Genomic DNA, 18,886 nt, shown 5'->3' with positions numbered 1-18,886 from the left:
TCTGAAAGGGTACAAGGACCAACCTGTGTTGGTATTAACATTAAGAGAAGATCTGTAAAGGGCAAAGAGACCCCTAATACCATTACCACACGGGATGTTAAAGGCCAGGCGCATACTGCAGCCTTTCAAAGGGCAAAGGCCTTGTTAAGACAAATCTGGTTAAGATATTCATGACAATTGGTTCAATCATAATGGCTGTATGTCAAGAGTCAGAGGCGGTGGCAGTGGCAGTGGGGAATCGTACTGCGCCGCACTGATGATACTTGCAGGCCAATTCATGGATGCACACATGGATATGTATTTGCGTGCGTGGCCAAATAAAGACCATACAGCCTGAATTTGTATAGAAAAGTAATATCTTGGTTAATGTGTCATCCACTGACACAGGATGGAGCACTCGAATCCCCTTGCCCACATGCCTGGGTCAAATCAACTTTCTGCGTTGACCAGGGCTTTCCAGACTGTTTCCTAGGCAGTACAAAGTGTCCTAAAGAGCATACGACATTGTATTATTTTCTCGGCATATTTTACGAACCTATTTTTTATCTCTTCACATTTCAGAATAATCAATGACTCAAAGATTATTTCTGGTCGCTGGCATACTACCGGTGTTATATTTTACTGTTTGTCAAAGGCTGGGCAAGGTCCAAAAGAGGTCTGTCATCATGAGATGCCTTTGTGAGCTGAGATATTGGACAGCACAATAATCCCCTATCAATGGCAGGGCAAATTTTGAAGATTTTTTTTTTTTTTCTATAATGAGATGTCCACGATTTGAAAGAGCTGACAGCTGATCGATCACACAGGCGAATGCCAAGGCGTTCAGGTGAGTGATTTGGCGTTTGAATCCCTGGAGTGGCTGAGAAAACACACTCTGTTCCCCTGTCAACAACCATTGAAGAAGATCCCTTGAGCAAGGCAGTAAATGAAAATGTGTGTAGCTGTATGAACGTGAGGTGGGGCATTGCTGAAAAAAGAGCTTGCATGCTCAGCAAACCTTCCCTGGATAGATAAACATGAAAAAGAAATCAAATACACCACAGGTTAAACTACATCAGCTTAAAACCTTAATTGATTGAATTAAAAAAAAAAAAAAACTGATAGAGCATGAATCCTTTTATTTGCATCTTTATGGAAAAAAGTTAAAAACTACTGATGTGGATGGGGAAATACCACAAGTTTAGAATATCTTCTCAGTTGGATGAGGTTAGTAAGGGCATGGGAATTTAACGAGCTGCCCCAATTGAGTTACACACACACACACACACACACACACACACACACACACACACACACACGCACACACCTACAAGAAGGGAAACGCATCATAAGGTCAAACTAAGTTGTTATCTCGGGTAATGCATTGTCCAGTGAACCAAGACTGTCCAGTCTAATCACTTTGTCTATATTTCCGAAGGCCAAGTAAAGTTAATTCTCCCTTTAGATGAGAATTCAGGGTGCAGTTTTAAAACATCTCCACTAATGGAGAGGGGCAGCAGGTTACAAAGGGCAATGGGATTTGACCCACAGCCTGAATGGATTCCCAAAGGGCTCCTATCAAATGACTCCTGCCCTCTTTTAAATTCTTTATTCTTCCTAATCTTCTGCACATACTATATACTCTGAATTAGTGGCTGTTTTTCAGGTTTCAAATACCATAGGGGCCGTACAAGAAATACTAGAAATAATGGTATACTGACAAACTTAATCCTTTTGTGACGTCTCTGTTTCAAACTATGGAAAACACGAACCAAAATACTCAGCGCCCGGGCATGTAAAAATGACAATTTCTGTAAATTTATGATGAGACTGTATCTATAATAACTGGAAATGTTTTACCTGAACTGGTCCTCGAGTCCAGGCTGTATGTGGCAGGTTCCTCCATTAGAGCAGGGGAAGCTAATGCAGGCGTTGATTGGTATTTCACAGTTCTGACCCTGAAGGAGAGGAGGAAAACAGTGTTTTAGGTTTGTTCTGTATTTTTCTTAGGCTTAACAAAACATTCATCCCACTCTGCTCATCATCTCTCACATTGATTGAGTTGCACTTTGCATGTTTCATGGTTAGTGTATGGTTGTGGTGAACAAGTCCCAAGGCCCCACATTCCAGCACTAGTGACTGCTAGTTTACTTTGACAAAAAACAGATGTTGTTTTCACTCTGATAAAGAGACAGCGTGGTACTTTGATTTTTTTAAAATGATCAGTACCGTAATTATCTTCTTAATTAATTTTCATTGGTCTATCAGACCTAAAACTTTTGCTGTCTGATAACCTGTAAAATAAGTTTTGGGAAATAAGGATATTTTTTGATAATGCATTCCCTACTAAATAAAAACACAACTACATTGTATATTCAAATTGAGTATTCAAATTGAGAAATAATACCCCCTGCACTTTGTTGGATCTTTCCTCTGTGTCACAGAGAAAAAAAAATGTTTGAATTTTGTAGGCATGGTGATGGAAAATAGCTTGCAGAAATACGGGGGATGAATTAATCTATGCTGGTTAATTAATCTACAAACACGCTGCAGACTCTAAAAAAAAACCCCTCTAGTCTCACAATAAGCCGTACATTAAGATGTCACACGCACGAGATGCATGCACCCACCCACACACACACACACACACACACACAGCCTTCACACTGATTTCATGCGCTTCTCACTACACACCTGTTTTCTGAATAAATAACTTTCGCTAGGAGCTGTATCATGTGGCAGTATCCTACACACACACACATACATACATACACACACATACACACACACACACACACACACACACACACAAATTTCGCCCTGCGGCTGCAGTTTTATTTTCAAACCAAACCTTTAGCCGTCGACACGCCCATTTCCTCTGATCAAAGAAAACAAAAGGCCATTTGTTCTTGCTCTCCCTCTCAATCTGTCTTCATTATTTCCTTCTCTCTTTTCCTTTCTTAATCTAGACTAACACTGTAGCCCCCCTCTCTCTCTGCTGCTTTCTTTCCCATTTTTCTGTAATTTAATGTTACTCATTCTATTTAATTCTCTCTCATTCTCTCCATTTGCCTTGCAGCATCTCTCCCTTCCCTTTTTCATTGTTTTTTCTCTCTCTACATCTATCTCTTGCCCGCCTATCTCGTTTTTTTGCACACACTCTCCCTCTGCATCCACTCCTCTTTCTCTCTCTCTCCTGTTGCTCTACAGTATCTCAAGCTCTTTTTCTCTCCTTCTCCTTCTCCCTCCTTTATTCTCTGCCACTCCTTGTTTGATTCCTCTAACACATTTTAATTAACGTTGTCCCAGTGGAAGGCAGCAGAGAAGGGAAAATATACACACGCATGCACAAAGGCGCACACATGCAAACCCGCGCGCGCGCACACACACACACACACACACACACACACAAACACAGAGTCCCTGTTTCCCAGTCTGCGACCTTGGCAAGTGATGTTTTAATTAAAAGCGAGACTAAGGCTTTGTCCTCTTGTAAAAACCCAGAGGTTATGAGGTGTGTGCGTGTGTGTACGTGCGCGCGCGCGCGCGTGTGTGTGTGTGTGTGTGTGTGTATGTGTGTGTGTGTGCACGCAGAAAATGACACAAGGGTCAGTATCTTTGTGTGAGCATGCTTACTGCAGGCACACACACACACACACACACACACAAACCTGTGCACACTCCCTCCAATACAAATCCCGCTTGGTGGATTTACATGTCTTTCTTGATCCAGGGGTCTTGACAATTATTATACCCTTTGTCTTCTGACTAGTCAGTGACTCCACTACAGCGCGCTGTTGTCATCATTTCTCTATTGATGAACAGGCGGATACATTATGCATGCAAGTCCAACGCTAAGCCTGCTAATACTGCTAATACTGCAGGCTTATGCGGCATGGCTATCCATCTAGGATCCCCTCCACACATGCAGCCATTTCCATGAATCAGGGAAGGAAAATAACATTTTATTTCTACCACAGAGGCAAGTGGATTCTATAACTCACCAACCTCCTCCACTGTATGAGTCACTGATTTTTAAGAATAAAAAGGAACTTTGGGTGAAAACATCCACCAAACACTTAAGAGGCTGACCAAGCAGAGAGATGCACCAGCCTCATCCAACATTTACCACCAGTTTCGCAGGAGTGTAAGTTCTCAATAAATTACGGTGTCTTAACGCATCCAAATTTTTACAGGAAAAATATGAAGCAAATCGCTAGGGTTCATTATCATAACAAGTATCTGAACAATTTTCCTGCAAAATTTTAAATAGGGCCAAAACAGGGAACCCAAGGAGTTGAAAATAAAATTACCCCTCAGTCATTACTGCTTTAAAAAAAAAAAAAAAAAAAAAAGCAGCTCTTGCTGAGAAGGCCTAGACCAAAGGTTTCCAAACTAGGGTCCAAAGACCACAAGGGGTCCTGCAGGGAATTTCTAGAGGTCCCCAGCAAAATGAGCCCCACTTTAATTTCACAATTACTTCTCCCCTTGGAGGTGAAGACCATTAAGGGGGTCACAGGTTTCACCACCCACTCTGTTCATATTGCCTCATCTTCAGTTCATAATTTAGTCCTGATTCATATCTAACGACAAAACTCTTCTCAGATGGGGTTCAGTAGGACAAAATCTTGGTTTTGGACACGTGATGTAAACTTCTAGTTTCCCTAAGCCTTACTTCATGAAGAGTGGTGCATTTATAAGACTATCACTTATTAGACCTCCATGTGGTTAATAATTAGCGTATTGTGGGGGTATTGAGATGTAACAATACAGAAGCCACAGTTTGCTAATACCGATCATCCTTATCAGTTCAAATGGTGAGTCTCACCTTGAATCCAAACGGACAGGTGCAGCGGTAGGATCCAGTGGCATCAGAGATACAGGTACCGTTGTTCTGACAGGGTGCTGCCAGACAGGGGGCGCACTTTGACATCAGGCTGATATCTACTGGACCTGAGAGAGATATGCAAGATATGCAAGATGGCAAGATAAAAACAGGGGGGTGATGATGAAAGATGAGTGGATGGTAATAAAAAATGGGGAGAAATTGAGGGGTGAAGTGCAGAGGAGACAGAAAGGGAGGGTTCCATATTGAGTCATACAATGCCAAAAGGCACTCCCACAGACTTCATTTAATGGATCGTGTTCTAAGAAAAGAGATAAGAAGAAGATAGGAAAAGTGAGAGCTTAGGAAGCGGTGGAGGGGATTTGTCTCAGAGGTCAGAGCTTAGTAATGCAAGTAGAAGAGGAAGAGGGGATCTGATTCAGCGGGGAGATGGGTGACGTGAGAAACCTATTGAGCAGATGAGTTTTCAGGCAACACTGGCAGATGGAGAATGATGGAGACCGTGCTCTCCCGGAGAAGAGTTTACTTTCGGCACCCATAGTCTCCGCCGCCCACTTTACATTCTTACTTTCATTTTGAAAATATAGTGGAATTTTTTTTTCTCTAACACAGACACAGCAAAAAGTACACCCCGGCCATACTGTTTCATCTGTGTCCAGGGTCATACTTCTCAAGAAGTCATTCTGCCTGCGTGCAAAAATGTGAACTTCTTTATTTTTTTTTTCACTGCTCTATTGAGAGCAAGGCGAATAAAGCCCAAGGTGACAGGGGATCCTCAGGGCAACCACAGTAATGTTGGAGACTGACTGTTCCTGTACTCCTGTGCAGCTGTGTGTGCCGAAAAGTGAAAATGTTCTACCAGAGTGAAATACCACTAAAGGGAAACAGAATTCACATATGCCATTTGGATGATTTTTGGTGGTTCTCTTCAGATTTACGAGCATGGGCAATACTCTGAAAAAAAAAAAAAAAACAGCAAAAAAAGCAGCAGCAGTAGGCATCGCCCTTAGGGCTGATCCAACTCTAAGGAAAATCTTACTAATCATTTTTACAACTAATACTTGATTTAACAAACAGAGAGCTCGATGGTCTGGTCAAAGAGTTTTGGGAGTTGTAGTGCAACTAAGCAATTTTAGGCCGTAAAAATTGTTCACATGAAAAAAAAAAAAAAAATTGCTGATTACTTTCTAAAACCCAGATCAGCCGGAAAACGTTAAAACAAATACTTTCATTAATTTCCTAAATAAATGCCATTTTCAAATCTTGACCAAAACAGTTTTGCTGGTTTTTATGTTTCCTGTTTTCCATCATTCATCCTTCTTCTTAAACGCCTTGATGTGTGCAAGTCTGCCTTAATCCAGTAATTAATCCAGCACTAAAACCAGGGCAGAGGTCACCACTGACATGTGGACAGATACAAGCGTGTGGGAGAGAGGGAGAGAGAGAGGAGAGATGAGGAAGGCTGTAGTAGTGGAGAAAGGGGGAGAGAAAATGGTAATCGAATGAGAGGAGTTTGTGAAGGAGAGCAGTGAGCCGGTCTATGTACCTTTACACTGGAATCTGTTGAGCGGTGTGGTGAGAAGTAGCCTGTCAGCCATGTCCGGAGGCCCAGTGCAGCGAGCAATGCCTGTTAAAATCAAACGCACCTCATTAATATCAATAACGTACATATGTTCTCTTCTCTTCTCTTTTCTTCTCTTCTCTTCTTTTCTCTTCTGACTAATATGTTACACTGACTTTTTATGTAATGAATATAATCTTTCAGATATAGGTATTTTTGATCATGAATATTTCTTACCAGGCTCTTTAAAGCCAGCTTTGACCCACTGAGAGAGCCAGCGCAGGTCACAGTTACAGTACAGTGGGTTGGCACCAAGAGCCCTGGAATCACACACACACACACGCACACACACACACACACACACAGATATGCACACAGGCACACACAAAGACGCAGTGACAAGGATCATTATTATTTAAATAATCATATGACACTCCTGGTTTGTCAGATGGTGCACAAAAGAGAGTAACAGGGCAGGTGTGAAATACAAAGAGCCGTGTCTGCAGTCTCAATGCACACATAAAAGCAAAGCAAAAGTGATTTTTTTTTTTACACTACAGCAATCTAGTGCTGAAGAAATGAAGACAAAGACTGCTGTCTTCCACATCAAATCCTCAGCCACTCAGTCTTTGTGTTGTAGGGTTAGATATGACTTCAACAGACTTGTCCATCTGGGTTCCCCAAATATTAACACTGGCTCCCATGAAATATTCACTATCAGTCAAAATTTTATTGAGGCAATATTTCATTGTCATTTTGAAGTCGGGGAAAAAAATTGTAGCCAACAGGTTTTGGAGCTCAGCTGTCTGTGCTGCTGTCATGAACGAGCTTAGTACAGCAAGCAGATATGCCGAGATATATTTTATCATTTTTGGTAATCCGGGAGAAATTTGTCTTTTCTCTTTCAAGGATGTCAGACGGCAGGATGACTGAGGCGGCATACCTGCATCTGGTAGGGATCCAGTGTTTTGCTCAAGGACACTTCAGCAGAGCAAATGCTTGCTGTCATGGCAGAGTAAACCGTGGTGTTGACTTGAAGGATGGTTTGTCTATTCAGTAGACCACCCACATAATCACCAGAACAGAGACTCTGTCACTCATAACACCGCAGTGTTTAGTGACTTCAGCTGTGCTCTCACAGGACGTTAAACAAACACACAAACTCACACGTACACACGGAGCTGCACTTACAGGTGGGACAGAGAGGTGAGGTGGTTGAAGGCTCCCTCTGGGATAGTTGAAAGGTCATTACCATGGAGAGTCCTGGAGGCGACAGAGAGAGGGAGAAGGAGAAACAGAGCAAGAGGAGTGTTTGCATAAATATCAAAAATGACAGCGTCCTTGTTACAATATTACCAGGCGACATTTTTTGACCCATAGCTGACTTTGTCATATAGTTAATTATTTTTTGTATAATAATTCTTCCAGAATTTCCTTCAAAGTTTTTCTGGCAGGATATAAAAGCCTCTGTAGCTGCATTTAAACAGCATAACATTACCAGTATGGCTACCAAAACAACTACTGCTACAACTTCTGTTCCTACTACTACTACTACTACTACTACTACTACTACTACTACTACTACTTCGATGACTGTACTACTACTACTGCTAGCAGTGGTACTACTTCTATAACTATAGCCACTGCTACTACTACTACTAATACTGTTATTACTAGTGCTACTCCTGTTATTATAACCACGGTTACTACTACTGTTAATACTTCTACTACTGGTACTAAAACTACTACAACTATAACCACTGCTACGACAACTCCTACTACTAATAACATTGCCTTCACTACTGCTACTATTTCTACTACTAATAATAATGTCATTACTACTATTACTATTACTACCACATTATAACAACTGCTTTAACTACTCATACTACTGTTGGTGCTGCTGCTATTATATTTATAAGTGCTGCTCATACTACTGCTACTTAGACTATGAACATGCCACAACTGGTTCTATTACTACTATGTTTTCCCTGGTACAACTGCTACTACTCCTACTCCTATCACTGGGACTACTACTACAAGCAATGCTACTGCACTACTGTTACTACTACAACTATAACTGCTGCTAGTACTACTAAAACTATTCCTGCTATAAACTAAACATTAATACATACTGGTGTAAAATTTGATTAAAATGTTGCATCAGAATCCATTCTGGTTAAGGGCTTCCCACAGACATAAGTGCAGCATCAATCAACTACGGTGCATATTTAATAACGGAATTGTGTTAAACCCGAGGGTGACAAAACCAACGGCCTGATCTCTGACTATGCATCTGCAAGCCAATTTAATTGTCGAAAAATACCATGTGTAAAGCACATGTCAAGTTTAGCTGCTGCTGAGCTGCTTAAGGTATATGTAAAACATACCGTCACCTCACACAGTGTGCCAAATAAATGAAATATTTATGAAAGAGGAGGCACAAAATAAACAGAGAGCTGATTTTATTTATTTATTTATTTATTTATTTTTGTGCAACAGAGCTGGCCTTGGTATCTGCATGCAAGAACAGTCAACCAGCTGCCTTTGGTGCATGTGTGTGTGTTTGTGTGTGTGTGTGTATGTGTGTGTCACAGGTACAGACTGCAGGCTGTGGCATGTATGTGAGTGTCTGTGTGTGTTTCTTTTGGCATTTGTTTTTTACACTTGTGTTTGTGTGCGTGTGCGTGTCTGTTTGTGTGTGTGTGTGTGTGTGTCTGTTTGTGTATGTGCGTGTCTGTGTGTGTGTGTGAAACTTTTGTCTCCGAGGGCTCAGAGACTGCAGAGTGTGTCCTCTGTGTCCCTCCATTTGAGTGGGTTGCCTGCTGGATATGAGTTCACATTCCATTAGAGCAAAGGGCTGTATCAGGGGACAACTATCAAACCAGTATTGAAAAACTGTGTGTGTGTGTGTGTGTGTGTGTGTTTGTGTTTGTTTGTGTGTGCGTGTGTGCGGATATTTCAGAGTCAGAATGTGTGTGCAAATATGTTGTTATGTGTGTGTGCATATTTCTATATTTGTCTATATCTTGTCTGTGTGTTAGCATCTATGTGTGTGTGTGTGAGTGTGTGTGTGTGTGTGTGCGTGAGCGCATGTGTGTATGCGTGTGTGTGTCTGCGTGTAAAGGCCATTGTATATGCGTAGCTGTGTGTTGTTGGTTAGAGTATGTTTGTAGACGTGTGCAAGTCTGAGTGCATGTGAATGTGTGTGTGTGTGTGTGTGTGTGTGTGTGTGTGTGTTTGTTCTTTGTGTATGGTGGTCTAACAGCCCCCATGCCAGGCTGGCCCAGGGGAGTTGTGGGTAATGAGGAAGTGACAGTGATGGCTGCCTGGCAACCAGTTGCTATGCGGGGGCAGAGTGGGACCGGTCCCCACGGCAACATCAAGTAAAATGAAAGGAGGAAAGAAAGGAAGACTAAAAAAGTGATCGCTGAACTTCAGCAAGGTGAAAGCCTGGTGAAAGATCAAGTCAGTATACACAAAAAACAAACAATAAAGCCGGCGTCTATGAGGGCGAAACCCTGCCTGGTTTCTTTCAAAACAAACAGCCGTTTCCAACATTTCGAGCAGAGATATGGAAACGGGATAACACGCAGTAAAAGTAACAGTTCACTATTCATTCAAGTTATTAGCTACTGAATACACACTGTTGGTGCTACAGGTGACATTTTACCGTCATTCAATCATAGATATTTGTACAATAAAATTACATACACACAAACCAGACCATCATCAATTTTCATGCTGGTTATGCCATTTGTTAGTGAATGAACAAGAACATAATGACAAAAATATTGACAGGAGAGGATAGAAGACGGACTAAAATTATAGATTTCTCTCTCCCATGTAAAACATCCCTGCTTTGAAGTTAAGTCTTCAAGCAAAGAAGCTGTAAAGGCGTTATCCACTCAATTTGCTGTTGAGGGAATACTTTTGACAAAACAGATGCACGTCTTATGTCAAAGAGTCGATCCATTTCTATTATTTTGTTGTTCGCCCTGCCAAACGAATAAAAGACTGATGTTTCTGCCTGGACAGAGCGAGAAACCAGAGGTGCTGTTTCCAGGCGCTGTGTCTTCAAACTCTGAGACAATCAAATGATTTCCTCAAATGTTTTTGACAAGGGGGGGGTTTCTTGTTCAATGCAGAGGTCTGGCAACATACTGTAACACCGACGCAAACAGGACTCAAGTCTCTCAGTGACAGACGGCGGAACAAGTAAAAGATGGATGAAAAAAAAAAATCGCTTCCTCCTCAGGAAAGCAAAAGAGAGAACAAACACATGTGGAGCAACACTAGGGACAGGAAGGGGCCACAGGTTGCAACAAGAAGCAACTGGACTCATGGGAAATGTGGCCTTAAAGGAGCAGTTCACCCTTAAATGAAAACGGTGTGATTATAAAGGCTTTCTCTTTCCCATGTCAGTCAGAACACAGAAGTTTCTGTTTGGGTTACTGTTTTCATTTCAGACGTTTCTCTCATTATGTTCCCTGATTCTAGGTAGAGGAAATAGTAAATTCTTCTTGCATAGAGATTTTTGGGAGTGAACTGCTCGCGTGCCACAGACTGTATCACTGGTATTAGGCTCGGTCTCTTTTGTTGAGAGAGACATCAGGATATCACAGTGATGTAATGACGCTTACAAAATGCTCCATGTTGCATCAACAGGTATCAGATACAAAATGTATAAATGATGTTCATGGTGCAAGATGCAAGCGACGGCTTTTCTTTGTGGATTGTGCACACGTGTATTTGTGTGTGTGTGTATGTGTACGCACATGTGTATATATGGTTGTGTGCAGGTATTTGTGCATCTTTCGACAGCAAATAGCGCGTGTGTTCTGGAAGAGAAAGGGTGGACAACAGGGTGGGTGTGCGTGTATGTGTGTGCGTATATGTGAGTGTGTGTGTGTGTGTGTGTGTGTTGTGAGACAGCGGGTGGACAACCAGATGGATGACTGAGAGAAACAGGGGCTGAAGGTCGATTCATCAAACACAACATTGGGCGGACAGAGAGAGGGAAAGAGAGAGAGAGAGAGAGAGAGAGAGAGAGAGGATGGGTACAAGAGAATACAAGAAGATGGATAGGGGAGAGAGGGGGAGGTACGGAGCGGGGGAGGGGGACAGAGGGGAGCAGAGAGGGACTACAGCGTGCAGATAGAGAGGGGATATGAAACAAGAGATGAGAGATTGTTGTTTTTATCTCTTTTAGCTTTTTTTTTACCTGCTTCCAAACACTTTCTGTGTTGTCACACTCCAGCATTTGTAACAAGAAATTAGTGGTTTATTTATTGTGACTGGGCTTTATCCTGTTGTCATGGCCAGGACATCATCAGACTTTGATTCAGTTTGATAACTAGCAAATGGGAATGTTGAAACCGGAATGCACTGGGGTACTTTGAAGTTGAAGCAGACTACTCACAGCAGACGCAGTGACTTGAGTCCGTCGAAGGCATGGACAGGGATACAGCGAATCTGGTTGTAACTCAGGATGCTGTGAAAAAAAAAAAAAAAAAGGACACATAGTAAATAATATTACAACGCACTATTAAATGTGTGTGACTTACAAACAGATAGAGGAGAGCGACAAATAAGGGCACAGAAATTGAAAAACACACACAGAGTAACACTGATTCTACCTCAGGATGCAGAGAGAGTTAACAGTCACAGCACTAAACTCCCATTCATTCCTAATGGAAGATTTTGCTGCAGTGTGTCTGCCTTTTGTGCTCGTAAATACACTGCTGAATATATCAGAATGAATGTAGAGGGATGGGAAGGAATACAGAGATGAAGAAGAGGGAAGGTGTGAGAAGGACAAAACAGATCTGGTTATTACTCAGCCGGCTGAGAGACAGAACCTGGACCTGCACTGTAGCTTAGGCAAAACATGAAAAAATGAACGAGTGGGCTAGCGTTTTGCATTTTAAAATGCCCTGGGTAGAGGTAGAAAACTGCCAGAGGCAAAGCTGAGGCCTTTGGAATGTCAAACTCCCATGCCACGGGTTCATTTTCCATTTATGAAACTGCTTGCAAAGAGAAAAAAAAAAAAGTTGTGGAAGTTTGAAGTTTAAGGAGGAATGACGTGGAAGGAGAAATAAAGATACAGTCAAACTCCTGAGCGTGGTCGTAGTGAGCTCAAGTTGGTCTTTTCATGCTGTTATCCTTGTTTTAACATGGTGCAACACAAAGTTACATTTCCATACAACTAACATATTTGTCATGGATTATATTTGCTTTTGACTTATTGTGTTTCAGTGTGACGTGGTTAGGTTTATGCACCAAAACTACTTGGTTAAAGTTAGAGAAAGAAAAAAAAAGGCAAAAAAACACTGAACTCAAACTCGGGTCACCTGGGTGAAAATTGGTTGTTTGACCCTTTTGCCACCCCTTCAGATTAAAGGGATTACAAATGTTCGTGTTATAAACAAATGTAGTCTGTGAGAAAATATGTCCCTCACAAACCATTATTGTAAATGCAGTTAAGCTTTATGAAAACATTTTTTAGGAGACTTGCAATGAGTGTTCCTGGATCCAAAAAATACAATTTTGCTGTAAAACCCATGTTAGATGAGACAATAGTACAAACTGTTAGCTGAGCACACTGATAACAAGAATTTGAAGAATATGAAGAGAAGAAAGAGGAGAGGAGGAATTTTAAGAGGAAATAAACTAAAAACCTCGAGTGAGTGGAGGAAAGAAATGACAAGACAGTTGTCAGGAATGTAAGAGAGGAAAAGGGAGACAGAAGAATGATGGAGGTTCAAGATGTGAGGACAGGGAGGAGGAAGGAGGAGGGAGAAGAGAGGGGGGAAGAGACAGAAAAAGAAAGAAAGGGGAGACGAGAAGCAGGAGCAAGGATGGAGAGGTAAACAGAAAGAGAAAAGAGAGGAGGAAGGAAGGAGGAAGGAAAGCAAAGAGATAAATTGGGTGAAAAAAGGGAAGGAAACAACGTAAGAGATAGAGATAGAGAGAGAAGAAGAGGCGAGGAGGAGAGAGGAGAAGATGGGAGGAAAAATGGAGAAAGAGAAAGAGGGGGAGGAGAGAAGATGGAGCGATTAATCAAAGTGAAGAGAAGAAAACACTGATTTATCTAGGGGTTGGGAACCTTACAAAACACACACACACACACACACACACACGCGCACAAACCGCATATGACATCAGAACATGGGCGGAGATGTGAGTAGGTGTGTGTGTTGCCATGGTTACTTACAGAGTGGCCAGTTGAGTCATGTTGCTAAAGGTGAACGGGGCCAATGTGCTGATGCTGTTGTTGCTGAGGTCCCTGCACACACACACACACACAAACACACAAATACACACACACAGTTGTAAGCAAAGTTTACAAACTGCGTGCACAAGGATTCCGGACGGAGGATATGTGAATCGTGTCAAAGGTTAGCGATGTGGTGGTACATACACCAGAGAGAGCTGCTTCAGGGCTGCCAGCTCCTTCGGTACAGAGGTCAGCGTGTTGCCCTCTAAATATCTGCAAGGAAAACACAGAGTTAATACATGCATTTTATATACTCCATATTTAACAAGTAAAGAAATACAGGAATAGGAGCAGGGATATACTATTAGAGCTTCAATACGCAGCACCTTACACATGAAAATAATAATAAATCAATCAAATATGCCATGCACATTATTGTTTTGAGTCTTTCTGTGAACCTTCATGCGTACTTTCTTTTCCTTTTGCCTTAAAGTCACTTTTCAATGATGTGCCCGACATCTGGGCTTTTAAAACATACAAAAGTAGGAAACTAAAGCACAGCAAGCCAACATCACATTTCCAAACTGGTGCCATGTGAGGGAGGCAAAAACTGCTGGCCACTTTGGTCGTCATCTATTCGCTAGCAGAGCTCAATGTGTAAAATTGAGTGTTTGATGTGTAAATTTGCATAATGTAGCCTCTAAAACATTCAAAACACACTAACATGTAACATCCACTGCTGTTCCCTCCTGTACAAGTGTGTATATGCGTGTGTGTGTGTGTGCGTGTACGTGCATGCTGTGTATGTTTTTTCCTAATCCCGGTGTGCCTGTCTCCATCTCAACCTCCTTCACACTGGTTCAAGTTCAAGCTGATTTATTTATACAGCCCAGACATGTCTCTGAGGACTTTACAAAAATGATCTAACGTAGATAAAAGAAGTCAGCAATGAATCAGAGCAAGGTGATGAAACAAAGACAGGGGAGAACAGAAGCCAGAACATGACACAAAATAGCCGGGAAATAGCAGGCCAAGTGCAGCCCACCAGCACCACCTGCCTCAGACCCTCTACTGCACGGGGAAAAAACTGTAAAGAAAATGTTATGAGGAAAACAAAGGAGGGAAGATCTTCCAATTTGATGGATCATGCATGGGGGAGAAAGACACAAGGACACGAGCTGGACACAGGACAGCAGAGGGGACCCTGGGTAGGCCGGGACCGCACCCACGTCACCTGCCGGCTACAAACTCTCCCTTTACAGCTGCACCCTCCCTCCCTCCTCCTCTTCTCTCTCAGGTCAAAAGTAGGTCATGCAGACAGTATGATGGAGTGTCTTCTTCAGCCGGATCAATACATAATCACTGCTATTGATCCTAAGAGTAGTCCTATTTCACAGCTTGAAAGGTGTGTGTTTGTACGTGTGCGTTGGTGTGCACGTGTGAGATAATTCACCTCACCTGCAAGATGTTGTCTGTTTTTTTTTTTTTTCTATTTTCTTCTTCCGTTTGTTCTGTACTGTTTCTTTTGATTTTCTCCAGTCTCCTGTGATGTTTTTGTATCCTTTACTAATTAGTGTGGATGTTTCCTCTAACGCGCTCTCCCTTCCCTTCAGGGATTCTTACTGGCTGCTTGAAGTTAGCAACACTGATGTGTCAAATTACAATACGCAAGAGTGTCCATATAGAGAGGAATCTGACGACACGGGCTGATTAAGTGACTCTGATAATAAATAGTGATGAAAACAAGCATATTTTGTATTCCCTCTGCTGCTGATGTCAGAGCTACCTATTCCTCTCGTAGAAAAAAGAGGACATTGCACTACTGCATTGTGCAACCTTGGTTCTCTCTAGCTATCCTTGACTTTATAGCTATTCATTTTTCATGGCAATTTTTGAAATAGTTATGGGAAAATAAAGCAAGGACACATTCAGGCATTCTTTCTCAGCTGTCAGTACAGTAACTTTCTCAAATGTCTTTGACCCTCTTCTTTCATTCTTGGAGTCTATATTATATTTGACTGTACACAGACACTGAAATGATTCATCTGAAGGGATCCATAGTGTTCATTCGCTTCAATGTCCAGACATGTAAACATAAACACATAAACGCATTTACACGTCGAACGCACTAATATCTACCTGCACAGCTGTACACCTGTCCTCATACACACACAAACGTCTTGAGCTTGTGACTGCCCGTGTGTGTGTGTGCATGTGTGTGTGTTTGTGTGGGAGTGAGAGAGAGAGAGGGAGAGAGAGAGAAATAGAGAGTGTGTGTGTGTGTTCACTAAACGGTCCGTTACTTCTCGGAGCAGCAGAGGGCAAACTGCAGCATCAAGATTATACTGCAGCAAACTGTGTGTGTGTGTGTGTGTGTGTGTGTGTGTGTGTGTGTGCATGCACGCATGTATACGTGCGTGCATGTGTGTGTGTGTGTGCTTGTCAGCGTGCATGTGTGCATGTTTCTATGGTATTAGAGAGTATTTGCAAGCACATGCCTTATGTCAATGTGTGTGTGCATATAAACATGCTGATGCTAGTGTGTGCATGTCCATCTGTTTCTATGTGTGTGTGTGTGTGTGCCCGTGTGCATATGTGAGTGTACGTGTATATTCGAACAGACACGTAAGTATTCCCACAAGTGGGGTTAGTGAGTCTCTCTGTGTGTGCATGTGTGTGTGTGTCAATGTGTGTGTGTGTGTGAGACTCACAGTTCAGTGGTGTCCTTGGGAATGCCCTTGGGCAGAGAGTGCAGCCCTCGGTTGCTGCAACGCACCACGCCATCTGAGCACGTGCAGACATCAGGACAACCAGACGCAGGAAGACAACCATTATCCTCAGCACCTGAGGGAGATAGAAAGAGAGAGAGAGAGAGAGAAACAGGGGGAGAGAGAGAGCAAGAGAGACAGACAGAGCAGAACAAATCATGAGAGAAAGAGAGAAAGAGGGACAGATTAAATTAGATTGTACTGTCAGTGTGACACTTGGTCAATTCCCCACTAAAGGCTGCACTCAGCACTTTTTAAGAGTACTTTGTAATCCATATCAAAAGACCAGAGGGTGTTAAAATCAACCGCGCCGGCGTGTTTCAACATCTGGCTCAGGACCCGAAGGCAGGTCACAGGGAGATTAAAACTTCCCTGATGGTTCTGGAAACATTTGTGGACATAAAATGCTGCACATTTAATGAGTCACTACCCTGAAACCATTTTTAGTGCTGAGTAGATGTTGATTTGCCAGCCTGCACCGACGTTCGAAATCGATAGCTCAAAACAGTTTCCCAAGCGGTTTAAATATAGATTGTCATGATATCATGATACGCTGAAAATTGATGTTGAACTTTGCGACCTCCTGAATCTGTCTGTCAAATGCTTGCTCCAAAGGGGTTTAATAAAATGATATGAGTTTTTGAAAGCTAAACACCAACGGCTCTGAACTTTCCTTCACTCCACTATTTTCTATGAGAGAAGAACAAAATAAAGGATGTAATTTTAGCTAAAATTGGCCGGTCTATTTTAACTGAGCATGCGTAACCTGTTGCTATTGATGTTTACATTTATACTCATTTGCCAGGAATTCCAGTTTTTAAAGGAAAAGCCTCAACACACCAGAATTTACAACATGGCACACTAAAACTCTTAATCCACGCTGTATTGAACATTATATATTCCTTGGCTGACAAATAGAAACACACACACACACACACACACACACACACACACACACAAATCGATCTTTCATTCAGTGCCATGTAAATAGTTGACTTGTGATCCCAGATGCAAAAAAAGCAGAAATTTTAAACTGTAATGAAGCATAATGATGAGTGGACACTGCGCCAAAAATAAAACAACAGGCTAATCTGAGTGTGGGTGTGCTGTAGTGTGTGTGTGTGTGTGTGTATGTGTGAGAGAGAGAGAGAGAGAATTGTTTTTATGAGAATTTGTGTAGCTTTTATCTATGCATGTGTGTGTGTGAGAGAGAGAGAGAGAGAGAGAAAGAGAGAGAGAGAAAAATGTATTTGTGAGAATTTGTGTAGCTTTTGTGTATGCATGTGTGCGTGTGCGTGCGTGCATGTGTGTGTGTGTGCTCAATTTGTGATTGAGTTTGTTGAATAGCTGGTTTCCCAGTCCTGCTGCCATTTGCTCACTCAACTTTGTAGTTGGCTAATTGTAGTAATGTCTGAATGTCGACTAAATGGGTGCTTATATGCCTGTGTGTGTGTGTGTGTGTGTGTGTGTGTAGTCTGGTGCAGGTGTGTGTGAGGCTTGCTAGTCCACAGGGAGGTGTAGCCGTGGGCTGACTCACTCTACAGTTGGCTGATTGGACTAACATCTAAATGTGCACTAAATATCTTCTCACAAATTCAATTAACTTTACCTTTCCCCCGGCTGCCTCTGGACAACTTAACAGCCATTTTACTCAACTATAAATAGACCGGACATGGAGACCTTTACTGTGTGTGTGTGTGTGTGTGTGTGTGTGCGCGCGTGTTCCTGTGCTACTATCCTTTTGAAAACAAGTTTGAGTTTTAGACTTTCAGAATGAGGACATTTTACCATCGCCAAGGACATTGTTTTTTTTTGTTCCTGTTTGTCTGTCAGCAGGATCTTTCAAAACCATGAATGGATTTCCATGGAAATTTGGTGGAAAGAACCAAGGCCAAAGAACAACTGATTCAATTTTGTGAGGTGGTCTGGCTCTGGATCTTACACTTCTTTTATGTTAATCTACAATCCCATCACCGTCCGGCACAAACAGGTTAACGAGCACTTCAATTATGCATTCTGAACCCCGCAACGATCCTGGTTAATTATCGCCTTCGGCTCCGAACTACACAGGTGTAAATGGTTCACCTGCTAATTTGAAACCCTCTTAATGTGCAATGACAGAGGACTTGCTTTTTTAGCAAGGCAATCCTAACCTCACTGTAAGTTTGACCTGTATAAGATGATGCATTACTAATAAATCACCATCTTCTGGACTGGACTCTGACTTTTGTTCATAGTGACGTTGCACAGAAAGTCCACCTGGGCAGAACGTAAGAGAAAATGCTGTGCTTCAATTGAACTGGAAGACTGTGACACCAGTTTCTTAACATGGTGATCAAATATGCGTGCATGATTCTGCTAATATAAACAGTGTAGCAAGTATTTCAGTGTTTTTTAAAAAAAAAAAGTAAGAAAAAAAAATCAGCTGAAAACTGCTTGCTCAGTGTAAAAGTGATGTTACATTTTTGCCATTACACAGTTACAATTTTTCAACCATAACGTTTAAACTAATG

General features: G+C 42.0%; 1 protein-coding gene across 1 annotated transcript in view; it reads right to left on the bottom strand.

Annotated features, from left to right (window-relative positions):
- Nucleotides 1–18,886, bottom strand: part of slit3 (slit homolog 3 (Drosophila)) — a 300,414-nt gene that overhangs the window by 28,560 nt on the left and 252,968 nt on the right. The window contains exons 20-28 of the mRNA XM_030062042.1: nucleotides 16,317–16,449; nucleotides 13,810–13,878; nucleotides 13,603–13,674; nucleotides 11,809–11,880; nucleotides 7,578–7,649; nucleotides 6,624–6,706; nucleotides 6,372–6,452; nucleotides 4,808–4,932; nucleotides 1,840–1,937 (exon numbers count right to left, since the gene is read on the bottom strand). Of these exons, the coding sequence (XP_029917902.1) occupies nucleotides 1,840–1,937; nucleotides 4,808–4,932; nucleotides 6,372–6,452; nucleotides 6,624–6,706; nucleotides 7,578–7,649; nucleotides 11,809–11,880; nucleotides 13,603–13,674; nucleotides 13,810–13,878; nucleotides 16,317–16,449 (805 nt within the window). The remainder of the gene's footprint in view (nucleotides 1–1,839; nucleotides 1,938–4,807; nucleotides 4,933–6,371; nucleotides 6,453–6,623; nucleotides 6,707–7,577; nucleotides 7,650–11,808; nucleotides 11,881–13,602; nucleotides 13,675–13,809; nucleotides 13,879–16,316; nucleotides 16,450–18,886) is intronic.

The sequence above is a fragment of the Myripristis murdjan genome, chromosome 10 (assembly GCF_902150065.1).
Source record: "Myripristis murdjan chromosome 10, fMyrMur1.1, whole genome shotgun sequence".
Lineage (NCBI taxonomy): Eukaryota > Metazoa > Chordata > Actinopteri > Holocentriformes > Holocentridae > Myripristis > Myripristis murdjan.
This window is presented reverse-complemented; position numbering and strand designations above follow the sequence as displayed.